At 40.6% G+C, this 20,406-nt stretch overlaps 1 protein-coding gene across 1 annotated transcript; it reads right to left on the reverse strand.

Annotated features, from left to right (window-relative positions):
• Positions 1–276: 276 nt before the first annotated feature.
• Positions 277–15,800, reverse strand: LOC115792602 (uncharacterized). Its single transcript, XM_030747202.1, has 9 exons — positions 15,654–15,800; positions 14,184–14,483; positions 13,465–13,515; positions 10,581–10,609; positions 10,373–10,408; positions 8,879–8,902; positions 8,370–8,795; positions 1,366–1,593; positions 277–1,169 (listed from the first exon to the last, which is right to left on the reverse strand). The coding sequence occupies exons 2-9, from the start codon at positions 14,479–14,481 to the stop codon at positions 906–908; spliced, it is 1,356 nt and encodes a 451-aa protein (XP_030603062.1). The 5' UTR covers positions 14,482–14,483; positions 15,654–15,800; the 3' UTR covers positions 277–905.
• Between the last annotated feature and the right edge of the window lie 4,606 nt (positions 15,801–20,406).

Consider the following 20,406-nt stretch of genomic DNA (forward strand, 5'->3'; position numbering starts at 1 on the left):
TGTAAACCTGCGAATATTCACCTCTAAGTGAATGGTTTGAGGAGTTTGGAGCTTTAGTCACTCAGTAGCCTGAAATATCTGCAAATGTTTGTATTAAAAGTAATTCAGCTGGAACTGATTTATGTAATTTTGTAAATGTTGGAGTCCAGGCTTGTCAGGAATGAGGAGCATGGGCACGTTTTGAAAAACACTGATTTTATTTTATCTGTTAAAATGAGAAAAAAGCAAGTATAAAAAGCTGATAAGAGCTCATTTAAACAGAGAAGCTTGATAATAAATGTAAAAGTAATTGCTTAAAGCAAACCAGACATAATCAGGCACAAAGAGAAACTTAAAGACCAAACAGGAAACACTAAAAAACAAACAAACAAAACCAACTGTTTAACAATCAAATACAAAAATCACCAAATGCTGAACTCAAGAATCAAATGACATCACATATTTAAACTTAATTCTGGATTCTACCCATGAGTTTATGACATGCTACAGACAAACTAGCCTTAAAGTACTTTGTTTATTTATTGATTCAAACAACCTCAGCAGTCAAAGCAAGAAACAGAAATGAATGAAACATAAGAGAAAGTAATTTAACAGTATGGAAAATGTTGAATGAACATCCAAGCAGAATGTATTTTCAACAAATGCTGCATAAACATGCGTATGATATATGAAAGACTACAGTATGTGTCATTTACTTCAGAACTGTGACCATCACAGTAATAAACAAAATTATATCATCAGCATATAATGACAGATTATGCTCAGTCTGTTCCTTTATTATTTGATTTTGATTGTAAATGGTCTGACTCCTAGTCTTATGAATCAGTTGAAATAATTCTGAAATTTTTCAGAATTATTTCTAATATTTTGCGCAATTAAAACTTTGCCTTTTTCTAATCTGCTCTTTAATCATTCCAGGTATTATTTCTTATTGTATGTATCTTATTTCCTTGTATCTGTGCCACTGCTGAGAGCGGCATTTTATCCACGAGCCTTTGTTTGAAATTTTCATCCAGTTTAACACCAAACGCCTTTGCCAGAAGCTGAGAAGCCACAACAAACATCTGCAGCCTCTGATTGAACTCTGCCTCCAGGTAAGTCTGTTTCTTATTGGCTTTAGATATTCCTTTAATTTCAATTCTCCCCTTCTGGAAGTTGGCACTGCGGACCTGAATAAATACAAGTAGAGATTTAAAACATGTGGGGAAATACTTTATGAAGACATTGTTGAGGTTCATATCAGTGATAATTTGATGTTTTATTTTCCTAATATTGTGTCTAGGTTTCCCCAGCAACAAACTGCTAATTAAAAAATATAAATATACACTAGTAAAACAGGCAGATTGGCACGGCAGGTTGAGATACCTTAAGAATTCTGGTGAATCCAGTAGTCTTAAGTGATACAACTCCACGGAAGTGGTTGGTCTTCACGTTGGTCACCATAATGACGTCTCCAACTAATAATCCATTGCATTGCTGGGTGTTCTCACCCCACACCCAGACGATGATGGAATCGTTGTCATCTGTTAGTTGGAAAACTTGCTTCTTGGTCTTCCTCTGTTTCATCACAGTAATCTTTTCGAGAGGATGAATCTGCAAGATGAAATCAATATAAGGACAAAGCCTCACAGTGATCTGTGATTTTAACCCAAGCAGCAGTTCTTTCCTAAAAGTAATCAGTCAACACTGACTTGGTTTTTGCACAGAATACCCATCCTATAGGCATGATCCATTCATCCATCATATCCTACTCCTTATACTGACTTTGGTGCTCATTTTTATCACCTCAACTGAGCTTCTGAAAGTCTTTCTGCTTTTAAGTTTCCATCAGGCAAACCACTGATTTGTCTTTTTCAGAGACACTGCAGTATTCAGAGTCACACACAGTAAGGCTTCAGAACAAGACAATCAAACTCTGTGGGAGTGCAGTTTAGGTAGCTGCTCTGCACATGGCAGTGAAAGAAATAAGGAGGAATCACTTCCTTAAATTTAGTTGCAGTGCTTTCAGATACACATCTGCTATAAGGGAATTATTTCCATTATTAGTTCATTAACATAAAATCAAACATTACTAAGAGATGTTCAGTCAAGTCATTTTATTTTTGGGCCAAATATGACAAGTTGTGCCACAAAAACAAGAAAATCAGTAAATAGTGTAATCTAAATAGAACAGAGTTTTCAGATGGCACTCCAACTATGACAGAGAAAATAATTTTGTTAAATACCCCTACCCTCATAATCCAACCCTAACCCTACAACAAACAACAACTGCTACAGGCAAGCAGGGGTCAGACAATCAGCATGCTGACTGCTGCAAGAATATGGAATTATCTTCTCGGTTATAATTAGAGTACCCTCTTGCAAAATCCAGAATTTTGTTCTACTCAGACACTGACCTGCTGATATTTTTGTGGCACAATTTGCCATATTTACTCAAACATGAAATTTGGATAAAATCTTTTTCTTCATACCACAATTCAGTTCAATGTTATTTATATACTGTAGCGCCAAATCACAACTTACAGTCGCCTCAAGGCGCTTTATGTGGGTAAAGACCCTACAATAATACAGAGAAAACAGTCCAAACAACCCCCTATGAGCAGCACTTGGTGACAGTGGGAAGGAAAAACTCCCTTTAACAGGAAGAAACCTCCAGCAGAACCAGGCTCAGGGAGGGGGGGGGGGGGGGGGGGGGGGGGGGGGGCTGAGGGGAGAGAAAAAAAAAGACATGCTCTGGAATAGAGCCTGAGATTAATAATAACTAATGATTAAATACAGAGTGGAGCAAAAAGTAAAAAGAGGTAAATGAAAAGAAACAGTGCATTATGGGAACCACCCCCAGCAGCCTAGGCCTATAGCAGCATATCTAAGGGAGGGTTCAGGGTCACGGTGATCCAGCCCTAACTATAAGCTTGATCATAAAGGAAAGTTTTTAAAAACAGAGAGGGTGTCTGTCTCCTTAAGCTGGGAGCTGGCATTTAAAGACATATCCTGGTCAAAAATGACTCCAAGATTCTTTACAATGTTACTGGAGTCCAAGATAATCCCATCCAGTGTAAGTGCTTTTCTACTCTATCTGAGCACTCAACACATACAACACATTCACACAAGCACTTCCATGTGTAACTAAGCTAAGTGCTGTTATTGTCTAACATTCATACTCCAACACTTATGTCAGAGAACAACTTGGGGTTCAGTATCTTGCCCAAGGATATTTTGGCATGCAGCCCAGAGCAGCAAAGAATTGAACTGTCAACCTTCCGATTAGTAGGTGACCTGCTCTATCCCCTGAGCTACAGCCACCCCGACTATCTGGTTATCATCTGCATAACAATGAAAATGTATACAATGCTTTCTAATAATACTGCTTAAGAGAAGCATGTATAATGTAAATAAAATTGGTCCTAGCACAGAACCCTGTGGAACTCCATAATTAACCTTAGTGTGTGAAGAAGACTCCCCATTTACATGAACAAATTGGAGTCTATTAGCTAAACATGGCAGCACAGTGGTGTGGTGTTAGCACTGCTGCCTCACAGCTTGAATGACACCTAGAAGGTCCGAGTTTGATCCCACTTTGGCCTGGGCCTCTCTCAGTTTGCATGTTCTCCCCGTGTCTGCATGGGTTTCCTCCCACAGTCCCCATGCAGTTACTGGGGTTAGGTTAACTGGTCATTCTAAATTGCCCATAGGCGTGAATGGTTGTCTGTGTCCCTGTGATCAGTGGTACAAAAAGTGGGTATACACTATATGCAATGCATAGGGGCACCACACAAGGGGGGGGCAAAGTGATGTGGGGAAATTATTTCTCTAGTCGGCATTTTCTGTATTAAACAGCTGTGCATATGATACGATCAATAACAGAGGCACGGCGCTGATTAGGTGCCCCTGTGCTCCTTCACCTCTCCTCCTCCTCCTGCTCCCCCCCCCCCCCCCCCCCGGAAGAAGGAAGAAGGATAAAAATGTTGTTTGGATGAAAAACAGCTTTTTAAAGTGGTTTAAAGACAGTCGGTTATGTCATAATTCCATGAATAAGTAAGATCTGCACACATGAACACAGTAAACCTTGAGAGGGTGCGTTGTGTGTGTGTGCGTGTGTGCAACTTTCTCTCAAAGATTCTTGAAAGAGTAGTTGTAAAACAGCTAACTGATCATCTGCAGAGGAACGGTTTATTTGAAGAGTTTCAGTCAGGTTTCAGAATTCATCACAGTACAGAAACAGCATTAGTGAAGGTTACCAATGATCTTCTTAGAGCCTCTGACAGTGGACTCATCTCTGTGCTTGTCCTGTTGGACCTCAGTGCAGCTTTTGATACTGTTGACCATAACATTTTATTACAGAGATTAGAGCTTGCTATAGGTATTAAAGGTACTGCACTGCAGTGGTTTGAATCATATTTATCTAACAGACTCCAATATGTTCATGTAAATGGGGAGTCTTCTTCACACACTAAGGTTAATTATGGAGTTCCACAGGGTTCTGTGCTAGGACCAATTTTATTTACATTATACATGCTTCCCTTAGGCAGTATTATTAGAAAGCACTGCATCAATTTTCATTGTTATGCAGATGATACTCAGCTTTATCTATCAATGAAGCCAGATGACACACATCAATTAGTTAAACTGCAGGAATGTCTTAAAGATATTAAGGCCTGGATGACCTCTAATTTCCTGCTTCTAAATTCAGATAAAACTGAAATTCTTGTTCTCGGCCCCACAAATCTTAGAAACATGGTGTCTAACCAGATACTTACTCTGGATGGCATTACTTTGGCCTCCAGTAACACTGTGAGAAATCTTGGAGTCATTTTTGACCAGGATATGTCCTTCAATGCACATATTAAACAAATATGTAGGACCGCTTTTTTGCATTTGCGCAATATTTCTAAAATTAGAAACATCCTTTCTCAGAGTGATGCTGAAAAGCTAATTCATGCATTTATTACTTCTAGGCTGGACTATTGTAATTCATTATTATCAGGCTGTCCTAAAAGCTTCCTGAAAAGCCTTCAGCTGATCCAAAATGCTGCAGCTAGAGTACTGACAGAGACTAGAAAGAGAGAGCAGATTTCTCCCATACTGGCTTCTCTTCATTGGCTCCCTGTTAAATCTAGAATAGAATTTAAAATTCTTCTCCTCACATACAAGGTCTTGAATAATCAGGCACATCTTATCTCAAAGACCTCATAGTCCCATATCACCCCAACAGAGCACTTCGCTCTCAGACTGCTGGCTTACTTGTGGTTCCTAGGATACTTAAGAGTAGAATGGGAGGCAGAGCCTTCAGCTTTCAGGCGCCTCTTCTGTGGAACCAGCTTCCAGCTTGGATTCAGGAGACAGACACCCTCTCTATTTTTAAGATTAGGCTTAAAACTTTCCTTTATGATCAAGCTTATAAATAGGGCTGGATCAGGTGACCCTGAACCATCCCTTAGTTATGCTGCTATAGGCCTCGTCTGCTGGGGGGTTCACATAATGCACTGTTTCTCATTCACCTTATTTACTTTGTTTATACTCCACTCTGCATTTAATCATTAATTGATATTAATCTCTGGCTCTCTTCCACAGCATGTCTTTTTTCTCTCCCCTCAGCCCAACCGGTCGCGGCAGATGACCCCCCCTCCCTGAGCCTGGTTCTGCTGGAGGTTTCTTCCTGTTAAAAGGGAGTTTTTCCTTTCCACTGTCACCAAGTGCTGCTCATAGGGGGTCGTTTTGACTGTAGGGTTTTCTCTGTATTATTGTAGGGTCTTTACCCACAATACAAAGCGCCTTGAGGCGACAGTTTGTTGTGATTTGGCGCTATATAAATAAAATTGAATTGAATTGAATTGAATTGAATTGAATTGGAAAGACTTCTTTGAACAGTCTAGTAGGAATGGGATCTAATAAACATGTTGCTGGTTTGGAGGAAGTAACTATTGAAGTTAACTCTGAAAGATCAACTGGAGCAAAAGAGTCTAAACAAATACCAGCAGTGCTGAAAGCAGCCGAACATGAAGAATAATCTTTGAGATGGTTATGAATAATTTTTTCTCTAATGTCTAAAATTTTATTTGTAAAGAAATCCATGAAGTCACTACTAGTTAAAGTGAAAGGAATACTCGGCTCTACAGAGCTCTGACTCTTTGTCAGCCTGGCTACAGTGCTGAAAACAAACCTGGGGTTGTTCTTATTTTCTTCAATTAATGATGAATAGTAAGATGTCCTAGCTTTACGGAGGGCTTTTTTATAGAGCAACAAACTCTTTTTCCAGGCTAAATGAGCATCTTCTAATTTAGTGAGACGCCATTCCCTCTCCAGCTTTCGGGTTATCTGCTTTAAGCTGTGCGTTTGTGAATTATACCAGTGGTCCCCAACCTTTTTTGAGCCGCGGACCGGTTTAGTGTTAGAAAATATTTCCACGGACCGGCTTTTAAGGTGTGGCGAATAAATACGTCAAAATAAATGATACGACCATAACCAAGTGTGATATTTTCTACGTATAATAATAAAAAACGTGAATCCACTTTGTATTCGTATGCAACTCTATCAGCAGCGTTCTCGTAACATCCCGCCTCAACATGAATAACAGGCTCTCTGCCCACAGCGCTCCCTGGTCAGCTGTTAGAGCCATGGTAAAACATGCCTTCAAAATAAGATACACCGCAAAAACAAATACAGTAGAAATCACCTGAGTCGGATTCAAATGGCCCAGTGCAATGGCTTCTGCTTCATCTATGAATTTGCTTCTGCAAATTTTTTTATAATCTGAAATTTTACTCGTAAGTGCAAGTTTGTAGCTTACACTTGCCACGATTGTCCCCGGTGAAATGAACTGATATAAACACTAAAACAATTTCCAGGCGTTGTTAGTGTGTGTGTAGTTGTGCATGAACGAGCCGATGCATGGAAGTGGGCGGACAGGAGCTGAGGAGGGTTTTAGCGCTAAACTCATCCAGTTTATGCGATCACATTTAACTGGAAATTTATTACAATGGGACCAGATTTTTCATCCGAGGTAGGTGAATATCCGACGGATTTATGTGATGATTTTATTGGAATTAATGTTAGAAAAAATCAGGACCTGCAGATGCCATCCAACTAGAGCGAAAACCCGATTTGTGCGACTTCGACTTAGGTGATTTTTACTGTATAAAGCGCATGAAAAATACAACTCACCATAACACTGAATCAGTGTAAGCCCCCTGAGCTTGTTTCTCTGATACTCATTTTTGCTGGCTTCTGGTTTGACTGGGTTCGGCCGATTTCACATGGAGCGTGGCTGCAGAGCCGCGGTGTCAAGCGCTGGAGAGTCAGTTTGATGGCTGGGTCTACCTCACTGCTATCCCCGGTGTTGATAAATAAAAATGGTAAATGGACTAGTTCTTACATAGTGCTTTTCTACTCTTGTTGAGCACTCAAAAATTTAAAGAAGCGTTATGTAGGTCAACCAACCGATTTCGTTAGACAGGCCTGAAGCTTCTGGGTTTAATTTTAGCGGTGACGTATCATGTGAGCAGAAACGTCTTGACACGTCAAGAGGAAGTCATGGAGGGAAGTAACGGAGCGAATCCGCCCATTTTTCAAAATAAAATATAGTTTAGGCGCAGATAATAAGTAAAACGGAAATAATTTAAGTTATTCTTTATGTGCGGCCCGGTACCAAATGTCCCACGGCCCGGTACCGGTCCACGGCCCGGGGGTTGGGGACCTCTGAATTATACCACGGAGTCAGGCACTTCTGATTTGAAGCTTTCCTTTTCAGAGGAGCCACAGTATCCAAAGTTATACACAGTGAGGATGTAAAACTATTGACGAGATAATCGACCTCACTGGGAGCAGAGTTTAGGTAGCTGCTCTGCACTGTGTTGGCACTGAAGAGCATAACAATGAAGGAATTAGATCCTTAAACTTAGTTACAGCACTTTCACAAAGACTTCTACTGTAATAAAACTTATTCCCCACTGCTGTGTAATCCATTAAAGTAAATGTAAATGTTATATCTTTTACTAAGAATTTCATATTAAAAAGTATTGTACAATTTTTTTTTGCATTATTGTGAAATTCAACTATATACCATTCAGAAATTGTTACTAATTATCTTTAGCAATATGGGACTTTACAGGACAGCTTTGAAATCTTTTTTCATATTTTAATTAGCAAGTACACAGACATTTTTTGATTTATCTGAACCAAATCACAGATCCTGGTTCAATTTGATGGTAAGAAAGACCAATGACAATTTCAAGCTTTCAAAAAAAAGCTTCTTTCTTTTTTTTTTAAGGTAAATCTGAGATGGTCGAGCAGAAGGTCTACAGTAATTTTAGATGAAATGACACTTCTGAATTTGTATATTTAAGACTCTTTGAGGTGTCTGTTAAACTCACCTCTGTAACGGTTCCTCTGATGCTCACTTTGGACGACTCTGCAGACATTTTGACTTCTGCGATGGAGCACAGCGGGCTCTCAGAACATAACAGGGTCCTAGCAATCTTCTCAATCTCTGCGGGGACTTCCACAGTTTTCGTCTCACACACATTGCTCAAGAAGGTAGTCTTTAAAACATTCTCACCTTTTTGTAGCTTACTGAACCGATAGCACCTATCTTCCTTGATTTCTGAGTAGAGCTTATTTCCATAAACCACCACTTTAATGCTGCCTGTCTCATCAGCAACTGCCAGGTTAAAGTATGGCTTCTCCACCTTATCAGTGGTTTCATATGTGCAGAGCCCAGATTTCTGAAGAACTTTCCCAATAATTACTTCTGAATCGAGAATTTGTTTGCTGGATTTGACGTCACTGATGGTTCTTTCCTGTGTACAAAGGAGGAAAAAAATCTCCATCTAAGTGACACAAATGCAAACATCAATGTTAGAATGTCAGTAAATGTACTTACCCATGGCTCATGAGTGTTTCTCTCCTGAAACACAAACATTTAATCAAAGTTCAGATCCAAACATACTCGTTCAGAAGTGCAGTGCATTCCTAATGCTAATGAGATCCTAATAATTATCAGTGTACCACTGAGTAATGCACCAGGCTGCTGAGCCATGTTTATTTTCTTTAACTAGAGAGTAGAGACTTACTTAGGAGAGTTGGTTTACCCGACTAATGGCACAAAGCAGACATTAGATCAGGTCTCAGACACACAGGACTAGAGACTCGCCAGCTACCCCTGGCAACCTAAGGTCACTAGGGAAAAATGACCATTCCTCAACTGGTTGGGGAGTGGTTGCTGGAGGTTGCTTGTTGTTGCTATTGAAATTGGCCACAAAGAGGTATATAGCACTGCCCTAAAATCCTCGATTACTACCAGCCAAAACAATCACAAAGAGGCTTTTGGTGAATTTATTTCCATAAACTTTAATACTGTCCATCTCATCAGCAAATGCCAGTTTAAAGTTGCTTCAAATGTGCACAGCCCAGATTTCCTCAGAGACCGGAGGTTGCCAGGGGGTCAACGATTCTAGGCGTGTGCGGCAGGGGTCTTAGTTAATGGCTGTGAAAAGCTGGTCTACTTTCAAGAGATTTAAACTGTAAAGGAAGAAGCTCTGTCAAAGATACATTTGTGTTAGGAAGTTAGCTTTTAGTGTCAGAAATCAGCCACTCAGCTCTGAGCACATGTAAGAAGTGGACCAGAAGAAATCCAGTTCTGTGTGGTGATGTTTGGCTCTCCTCCCTGTCTGCATGAGGGTGGGGCGAGCTCCTCTCAAAGCCAGATTTTGGGTTCCAATTTGTTCAGCAAGGATTGATAACCACCTAAATCTGGCCTGGGACCAGTGAAAAAGTTTGTCATGATATTTGATTAGTTAGCTATTGATCTGTTTGGGCCGGTTTTTCTAGTAATCACAGCTACAAGTTCACCTGCAAACTGGCAGAGAGAACATTTTCTTTCAGCCAGTGTTACATTAAGCATTTGAGATTGGTGAGAGAAAGAAGCTCTACTTAGCTTCATGGAAATAGCAGGAAGGTGGACTTAATGCATTTCACATGTGAGTCAAAACAGATGCATGCAGACTATAAAATATATGTAAGGGCAGCAAAGGGGGTCAGCAAATCTCTGATCCACTGGGAAGAACACCATGCTGGACATCAGAATCTAGTAATTAATGCCTCTATTTGTTTTCTGTTAGTGCAGAGACATTAAATGAAGAGGAGACACTGCACTCAAGAATCAAACACTCAAGATATACTTTATCTCAAAAGATGGGAAAATCCTGTGTTACAGCAGCCAAAACATTCAATATAACCTACAACAAAATACCTTAAATCACAGAATAAATCAAATTATAATTCATTATGGCAAAATGAAGATGCTCAATAAAGAAAGGAGCTCAGTTAAATGGAAAATCTAAATAAATACAACAATACTAGGAAAAAAGTTACATACAGTGATGGTCGAAGGACAGTGGTGGTTGTCCCGCCCCTGCAAAGAGCCAATCAACAGTCAGAATAGGATATGAGCCAATCATGTTGCACTGACGTGCTCAGCAGAGGGTCCTTGCAGTTTTAGATGATGTGATGTTGTGAAACTTCGTTCAAGCAAGAACACCAATAGCAATAACCTGCAGGTGAACCAAAGCTTTCAGAACTCCTACCTTGTCGGGTTGGAAGATCTTCTTTGGATCTGAAGAGACAAAAAAAAAAAACCAGAGTGAAGTCAGTGGTTCTGAGCTCTTTCATTTCACTAATAAACATGCTTTACAAACTTCTTTGCTTCATTCAGATCTATATTCTAATTCCTTTTTTATTTTGAGGATTTTTGCTAGAAGATGTTTTTTTCCCTAATGCACAAACTTCACTGAGGAAATCTTCATTTCTGGAGTTTCTATCAGAAACGGTAGAAAAGATGGACATAGCTACCATGAAACCACCCACTGGTGTATTAAATATATCCCAAAATGAGTGACTGAGCCCATAAATGTACAGACAGAAGTGCTTTTGTAACCACAGTTATCGCCATCCAGTGGCCTTCAGATAGAATGCAGGTTTATGATGCTTCCACCTACAAGTTACATCCATGTTTTACACTATGGCAGGGGTCTCAAACTTCCAGCCTGCACCTCCATCCCCCCCCCCCCCCCCCCCCCCCCCACTTCCGGCCCACAAATTCATGTCAAAAGTATAATACAGTTTGGCCCTTCAAGTTACTTTTTTAAAAATTTTGCTTTCCCCTCCAATTAAGACCACCAGTTCTTGTGTGATTTAAATCAGAAGTCCCCAGGTACAGGTCCGTAGGTCATTTGGTACCGGGCCATACTGAAAGAATAAATTACTTTCTTTAATTCTGTTTTATTTATTATAAGTCTGAATTAAGTTTTATTTTGAAAAATGGGCAGATTCTCTGTTACATCCGTCTATGACTCACTCTTGACACACGTCACGAGGCTTGTCTTGGTCACGTGATACGTTATCGCTAAAATTAAACTCACAAGCTTCAGGGTTTCCCACACCTGTCAAAAGGCCTTTACACACTGGATGTGTAAATTTAGTGGGAATGTTTTATGTGTTAAAAATCTTTTTTCAGACTCGCCTGTTCTTAATGCAGTCGTTCACACCGACCACATCATTTCAGGACAAATTTGAAGCATTTATTTTTTCAGCCCAAGATAGATTTTTCTGACTTTTGCAAGCGAACAAACAGATCTGACCAATCAGAGCGCTGCAGTTAGCAACATGCGAGCTTATAGTGCAAAACACGCACTGATACGCTGAATATTCAGTAATGTGGGAACGGGAAAATCATATTATACCTCAGACACACAGCTACATGCTGCTCTGGGTAAGTCGGCTCTCTGAAATTATTTCAGAACAGATGCCACTGATTGGTCAGGGAGTGTCATCACTAGCTGAGTCCTTCACCAGAATCAGCCGCGCCATTATTAAAAGTCGATAGCAAGAAACTGGAGGAGGAATGAGGAGTTGCAAACATTTCTATGCTTGGTGGGAGATGAAATGATAAATGAGAGTTTATCATGAGGTCTCCAAGCTAATGGCTGCTCACGGGTACCATCACACAACACAACAGTGTAGACAAAAGCTAACACACTTTGAGTTGCATACAAATTACATCCTGACACTTCTGCCTGCGTTGTTATATCGACTCCACCCACATTGCGGTGGTCCTCAATTGTACTGGAAATAAAACAAGATCGTGGCGAGTTGTGTCACACTGAGTGGGTAATAGTGGAAACGTGGCATAAGTGATGCAGAGTGAGTTCCATTTCTGAAATCTGAATTTTGAAATGCTGGGTGCGTCTTTAGTGGGTCATCCCACTCAGACTACCTCCCTTTTTCCTCTTCTTGCCCCTCGCAGTCGTGCTGGTCGCCATTGCTTTCTGTAGCCCTGCGAAATAAAGTGTGAACAGGATCGTCGGGAGATCACATGTACACATTGTGAACAAAACTCGCCGTGCCCAGTGGTAGATTGCAACTTGTGGTGAAATAATACTATAATGCAGTGATCTAGTCAGCGGGAAAAAAAAAATCAATCTGGGGTTTGGGTTGGCAACGGGGCGGCTTCCCCAATGTGCAAACCGGTGAAATTCTCAGCCCAGTGCAAGAGGACCTCAGCATAGCGCAGCCCCAGGTAGAACCCTGCTGTTTAACACATATTTTTGGCCATCTCAGCTGGTAAAAGACACACCATCCTGAGTTATTGCAGTAAGAAGCATCTCACTATTGTCCATGGATGTAACATTTGATATGATCTGGACGCAAAACAACTTTTGACTATCAATCCAATCACTCAGTTCCTCTATTTTCGCCCACCTGACAAACTGCACATTTTCTCATTATAAGAGATAAAACTTTTATATAAAAAGAAAATAAAGTGAAAGTTATTTTTATTTGAACCTTGGAGAATTATGGGCTTGGACAACAGGACTTCTGTGTTATCTTGGTGATTCAGTGTTTGGAGAGTGACATGTTTGTGAGACGGAAACATTCAAATCAGCTAAAACATATGCCAAAGGTGGGTTTGCTGTGCCCCCCCACCACTTGTTTTCATTTTTTCTCCTGTGGGTCCATTTAAAAAAAATAGAAATTTATACAGCAGAGCAGGGCAGCACGATGGTGTGGTGGTTAGCAGTACTGCCTCACAGCTGGAATAACATCTAGAAGGTCTGGGTTCAATTCCACCCTGGCCCTCTCACTGTGTGGAGTTTGCATCGGTTTCCTCCCACAGTCCACATGCAGTTACTGAAGTTAGGTTAATTAGTCACTCTAAATTGCCCATAGGTGTGAACGGTTGTCTGTCTCTCTGTGTTAGCCCTGCGACCTGTACAGGGTGTACCCTGGCTCTCACCCTATGATAGCTGCGATAGGCTCCAGCCTTCACACTGATCTTATGAAGTTTTCCCCTGAGGTGAAGGTAAAGTGATCAGGAAGGGAGGTCGGAGGTCATTTTAGGACTATTTGCCTCAGTCATAGTTTAGTTATTTAGTTATTACTGACCTCACACACTTGTGAGTGTGAACTTACTTGCTGCACTTCCCTCCATTACTGCATCACATGCATGTGTCCACTTCAAGGCTGAAAAGACATTTAGATAACACCGCTTAACTTAAGCTATTTTTTTACTGTCAAGAAATAATGCCATGAAAATGTATGTTTACAAATTGGCTTAAAAATGTTGGGATGTTGTAAAATTTGCTGTAAAAAGACTGCATGGAGCATTCATAAACATCATCTGGAAGTTGTTTCAAAGTTTAAACTGATATTTGACCCTTTCTGAAAAAAGACATAAATTATGATCCCAAATGTGGAGTCTGTGGTTTGTGTTTGGTTAGATGAGGATGAGTTTGCAGTTTTGTTCAAATAAGACAAGTTACGGCTCAACCCCTGAAATCTGATTGGCCCTCCTGTTAAAAGGTAGGTTTTCTTTCCCACTGTCGCCAAGTGCTCACTCATAGGGGGGTCATCTGAGTATTGAGCTTTTCTCTGTAGTATTGTAGGGTCTTTAGCTTAAAATATAACGCTCCTTGTTTGTTGTGATTTGGTGCTATATAAATAAAGCTGAATCAATCTGTTAATCCTTCAATGCACAAATTATATTTTAATCCTTGAAATTGCTTCTGTAATCCATCTGATGTTCAGCAGTCCTGCAGCGTGTACATGAAGGACTTTTATTGTGAAGGGAAAAAACAGGAAGAACCCTTTCTTGTACATGTGTGTATGAGGCAGCGGCAGGAGGAACGGACCTTTCTTCTCTTTTAGTTTCTTCTTTGTTACTTTGGCCACAAAAGGCTGCAGCCGGTCCTGGACAGCAGCGTCTCTCCGTGGGATCTTATTCATCACACGATTAATTGCAGAGATGGATTTCTCTTCTCCGTAGTACTCAATAATTTTTTGGGGCATCTTGTCCTTAAACTTGGGAGTTTTCTGGCTTCTGGGAATCTTTCTCAGCAACTCCAGCATCTTAGCAAACTGTGATTTGTCGAGCTCCTCCAGGATGTCAGTCAAAGTTTCTTTCCACTCTCTCTTCGAAATCTTCGGCATGTCTGACACAAAGAAATATACAAAATTTAACTATTACTGTTGGTACCTTTTACTGAAGCTAACTTAGATTTTTAAAAAAAGTCCAACAACACAAATAAAAGAGGTGAACTTTAACTTTTCTGTGGTGTTAGGAGCTGCACACAGCAAATACTATGGAGCTAAATTGGGGCCATAAAATTTGTTCGAAAAAAAAGAATTTTGAAACTGAAAAATTATTTTGAACCCCAAAATAATATTTAAACAGGAAAAAAAAGTTTTGTAACTGAAAAAAATAGTTTGAAAATGAAAAAAAGTTTTGCAACTAAAAAAAAAAAAAGATGTGAAACAAAAAAAAACTACATTTCAGGTTCAAGGGTTTTTTTTTTGCAGTTTCAGCGGCTAAACAACATAGTCCCAGCTGTTGCATTCAGGGACCGTGGGAACTGGAAATGTCTTTAACGCATCATCGATATTCTATATGTATGTGATTGGTTTTGAAAGATAATATGCTTCACCGATACAAGCAGCTTATATGACTCAAATCTCAGAGGAAAAAATATGATCTTGACAGATTTGCGATACGTTGTCACTGCGATACGTTGGCTAGTCTGACGCCCATTGAAATATTTACCGCATCCCGCACTGGAGCCCCGAGCTCCCCCAGAGCCGAATGAGAGAATTTTTTTTTTCCTGTTTAAATTTTTTTTCAGGTTCAAAATTTTTTTTTCAAACAAACTTTACGGCCCCAATTTAGCTCCATAAATACTCACAGTAAAACGTCAGAGACATCACAGGTCACAGAGCTTCAGAAAACTTGTAAGCAGATAATAATGAGCTACATGTAAATAAACCAGCAGGCAGCTCGCATGTCCACCACAGTTTCCTCTTTTTGTTCCTGTCTGTCCATAAACTGGTGAAACACTTATTTTATGATAGAGTTTATGATAGAGGAATAGAAATACACATGTAACAACTTTACATCCACGGCCAGTTTTATCCAGTGTTCCTAAAATGTGTGCAAATTTAAGGAGATCCTCTTTCAGATCAAGACTCAACAAATACGATTGAAGAGAAATCAGTTTCATGGATAAAATTTGTACCTTTCTGAAATACAAACACATTCTTCGTTTGAGCCACATTACTATTTGTTTGGTGAGCAGCTCGAACCTCTGAAAGTCATTTTTCATACTCACTTCTTCTGTTTTCTTTCCGATGTTTGATGGTGAAAGAAATGCCTGATGCGCTCTCTAAGGCGGGAAGAAAGCTTGAACTTGGCGCGCGCCGTTCTGCGAGTCCGGGATCCGAGTGACGTAAATTTCGTCATCCGATAGTAAACGTGAAGGTGCGCGCGGACGGCCTGCGTCTCATTATGGAAGGCCGTTTTAACATAAAATCCAATTAATAATCCAATTAATTACAATTCAAGATATCTCAAACGTAATTATAACTAGTCAAAATGACATTTTTAGATATCTGAATTAAGCGATTGCGTGTAAGCCCCCTTATGCTGTACTGAGCTGTCCAAACAATTGCCTGTGTAGAATTTCAGGTGGCTGCAATCGCGGTGGCCAGGGGACGGCTGGTTAAAATTGAACCCGGGAGCTTGGTTTGGAGAGGCCTTTAATCTGATCGTACAACGGACAAACCATAATTTTAAAACAAGAGAATTTTAATTGCAGTATAAAAACACTATGTGTTTTTCAGCAGCATTAAAACAACTGTGTGTGTATTTAAAGACAAAGTGACAAAATTTGTATTTGTTCTATTTTTATCTTCTATCTTTTTTATTTAACACAAAAGCAAATGAACAAAACACTGCAAACAAATCTACCACACAGACCCATAATAATAATAATAATAATAATAATAATAATTTATTGTATATTATATATATTTTAAGCTGCAGCAGGATGCAGAGTGGAGCCACTGAGAGTGAAAGCTGAGCAGCATGGGGCGCCCACCTCCCGATGGCCACCACGCCCCTGGCACTGGCCGTTCTGGACAAAATTGTAATAAAATGCAACAATATAGAAAGAGATCTTCAGTATGGGATATGCGGAGAACGCGAAAATCATGTACTTGAAGACTGCTTAAGAAGTCTACAAAGAATCTCTGATTTTATGGCAAAGCGATGCGGGAAATTATTTCCCTAGTCTGCATTTTCTGTATTTAACAGCTGTGCATATGATATGATCAATAACAGGCATGGTACTGATCGAGCGCGTTCTGGAGGAACGCGCTCAATCGCGACTGTTTTCATTTGTATCAAGAGGAGGCTTTTAAATACTCAGGTTAGCTAAAGTTACTAGTAGTAAAATAACAGGTCACTGTTAGGGATGGCACGATACCACTTTTTTATGTCCAATACCGATACCGATATTTTACATTTGGATATCGGCCGATACCGATATAAATCCGATATTTAAAATTGATCCAGGCATTTAAAAACATAAAAAAAAGAAGAAAAAAAAAAAAGAAGTCAACAGTCTCTCACACAACAAAATCAAAGTCTTTTAGTTGTCCACATACAAGACTAAGGACCAGGGCGGGCAGAGCTTTTTAGGCAGTGGCACCAAAGCTCTGGAACTGTTTACCACTCCAGCTCCATTTAGCTGACTCTGTGGCGTCATTTAAAAAATAGTTGAAAACTTTTCTGTTTAACCAGGCTTTCTGGTTTCTGACTTTATTTTTATTCTTTTTCTTTTAATATGGTAATGTTGGTAGTATGGTAAGGTTTTTAACATAGTGTTTTCTGGGGGTGGGGGGGTGCTATTGTGTTTTAATTATTGTACAGCACTTTTCTGTCTGTGAAAAACGCTATATAAATAAACTTTACTTACTTACAACAATATCTAACACCTGAATCCTGTTGCTTCTGTGTGAGAAGGTAATGCTTATGGCATGTTGCAAATTTCATTAGGGCTGCAACTATCGATTATTTTAGCAATTGTGTATTCTATTTATATTGATTACCCAAGTAACCGGATAAGAAATACTTTTTTTCATATTAACGGTTCATCTGCATATTTTAACTTCCGTACTGCAGTTTTTCCCTGTGTGAAACAAACAGGGTGGATGGAGCAGCTACAAAGTTCTCTTTTCTTCACTTACTGATCAGGTGGTTGATGAAGGACGTCCAGCTGTTTCCCAGTAAAGGTTTAATGGAGGTTACAGGGACGAAAAGGCTTCTTTTGGACACTAGAAAAACATTTCCTTCTGCTCCATCTGACTGCTGCTGTTGCGTCATCAGTGTTCACGTGAAAACTAGGGGCTGCGTGAGCGCAATCTTGTAATGCTTTATATATACAAGCATTCCCCTAAATACTGCAGGTCTATATTTAGTCACAAATCAGGGATTAAAGTATCAAAAATATTTTATCGGGGAAGGGGTTCTTCCGGTACCGGACGGTCACTAATGCTAATAGCTGCGCTCGCTAGCAGTATGTCTGGGAGCTGAAGTAGAGAAAAAAATAACAGCTGATTCTCAGCACAGCGAGCACAACACACAAACAAGGCAGAGAGCGGTGGAGGCGGAAAAACATGTCAGCGATGATCGCTCAGTGTCAAAGGGAATCCGTCGCAGCGACGGAGGATCTGAGGGGGTTGTTTTCTAACTCCTGATCCCCCACTCCATTCCAGTAGGTGGCGGTAATGCAGCTCTAAGCTGGTTTGGTCAACCGTAAAGTCACAAGAAGAAGAAGACGACTGCCCTGTAATGCAGCTAAGGTGAGCGAAACGTTATTTAATGTATTGGATTACATTTTTTTATTTCTTTCCGATATCCGATCCAGTAATTTAGGCCAGTATCGGACCAATACCGATACTGAATATCGGATCGGCGCATCCCTAGTCACTGTTCTGCAACTGTGTGCTGTAGTTACAATTTAAGTTATATTGAGAGGGTGCGTTTTGTGTGTGGGTGTGTGTGGGTTTGGTGTCTGCATAGACCTCAGAAAGTAGCTGCGCTCCTGCACAGGGAACAGATGAAGCTGGGGTAATAATTTATTACTGTGTGTTCTGTTCTTGCCAGTTCTTTAAATGTTGACAGCCTGGTCAAGGATGAAGGGAGACATTTAAGGTCCAATTTCTCCTTTAATAAACCTGAGTGCGGTCTACAAGAAATACAGAATGCAAATCAAAGAGGAACCCTTAATAGACACACATTATAGGCAATCATCTCAGTTCCTCCAGTAGAGGGCAATAAGTGACCACAAATATTATTCTAACGGCATCATATCTTACTGTTGCCATTCTGCAGAATAACCTTACTCATCTTGAGAAGTACACGGCTGGAAGCTGTTGGTCGATCAACATACAATACTTCACTAGATGAGTGTGGAGGAGTCTCCTCCTTTGCTGGTCTTGTATTTACATCATGAAGAGCTTCCAAGTCTTTGCCATTGCATGTTCTGCACTTAGCTTTCAGCTTGCACTGAGCAGCTTGATGATTCCTTCCACATTTCCTGTTCTTCCAAATCCAGACTTCTCTCTGTTCTTTACTGAGATAACTGGAGTTGTTGCATTTATTCAGAAGACGCTGGTTATTATTACAGTATGGGCAGTATAAGTTAAATCTCTGACTGGTTGAGGATGACCCTGTGGAACTAGGAGGACATACCTGTGGAGCGCCTGCAGCTGTGAAGAAGAAGAAGAAGAAGAAGAAGAAGAAGAAGAAGAAGAAGAAGAAACAGCCTTTATTGTCCCACAGAGGGGAAATTTGGGTGTAACAGCAGCTGCAGTTATTATAAATATAAATAAAGATATAATAATTTACACTATTAAGAAAAGAATATATGTAAAATCAACAAACAAGATTAACCTTAATACTACTAATAATAACACTATATACAATGTACATGATGTGCCTGTGTGTTGAACCTTAACAGGCCGGACTATTTACAGTATATTATATATTATCCTACAATGTGTAGGCTATTGTGGTTTTTGTTGGGAGCAGTGATGGTTATAAAGTCTTACAGCTGCTGGGAGGAAGGATCTGCGGTAACGCTCCTTTGTGCATTTAGGATGCAGCAGTCTGTCACTGAAGGAGCTCTCCAGCTCAGCAACAGTTTCATGCATGGGATGGGAGACCTTGTCCATCAGTGATGTTATTTTGGTCAGAGTCCTTTTGTCTCCCACCACCTGCACTGAGTCGAGAGGACATCCTAGGACAGAGCTGGCTTTCCTGATGAGCTTGTCTATCCTCTTCCTCTCAGCTGTAGACAAGCTGCTGCTCCAACATACTGCTGCATAGAAGATGGCTGATGCCACCACAGAGTCATAGAAGGTCTTCAGGAGTGTCCCCTGCACTCCAAAAGACCTCAGCCTTCTCAGCAGGTAGAGTCTGCTCTGACCCTTCCTGTAGAGCGCATCAGTGTTATGAGTCCAGTCCAGTTTATTGTTTAGGTGAACACCCAGGTACTTATAAGAGTCCACTATCTCAATGTCCACTCCCTGGATGTTCACCGGTGTCCGTGTGGTGGGTCTGCGCCTGCGGAAATCCACCACCAGCTCCTTGGTTTTAGCGGCGTTGATCAGGAGGTGGTTCCGCTGGCACCAGTCCACAAAGTCCTGAGTCCACTGTCTGTACTCTGAGTCATCCTCACCTGTGATGAGGCCAACTATGGCAGAGTCGTCAGAGAACTTCTGCAGATGGCAGCGTGGGGAGTTGATGGAGAAGTCTGCAGTGTAGAGGGTGAAGAGGAACGGTGCCAGCACAGTTCCCTGTGGGGCCCCCGTACTGCAGACCAGCCTGTCAGAGACACAGCCCTGTGTCCTCACGTACTGTGGGCGGTCAGTGAGGTAGTCCAGTGGTGCTAGATCATGTGTTTAGTAGAACAGTAGAAGACTTTGGCTGTGTATGCTTCTCTTGAAATCGCTCCCTCTGCCTGGGTGGTCTCTCTCTTGCGCCTGACATCACTACTTCCCTTTCCTTTACCTGGACCT

This window comes from Archocentrus centrarchus, chromosome 14 (assembly GCF_007364275.1).
Source record: "Archocentrus centrarchus isolate MPI-CPG fArcCen1 chromosome 14, fArcCen1, whole genome shotgun sequence".
NCBI lineage: Eukaryota > Metazoa > Chordata > Actinopteri > Cichliformes > Cichlidae > Archocentrus > Archocentrus centrarchus.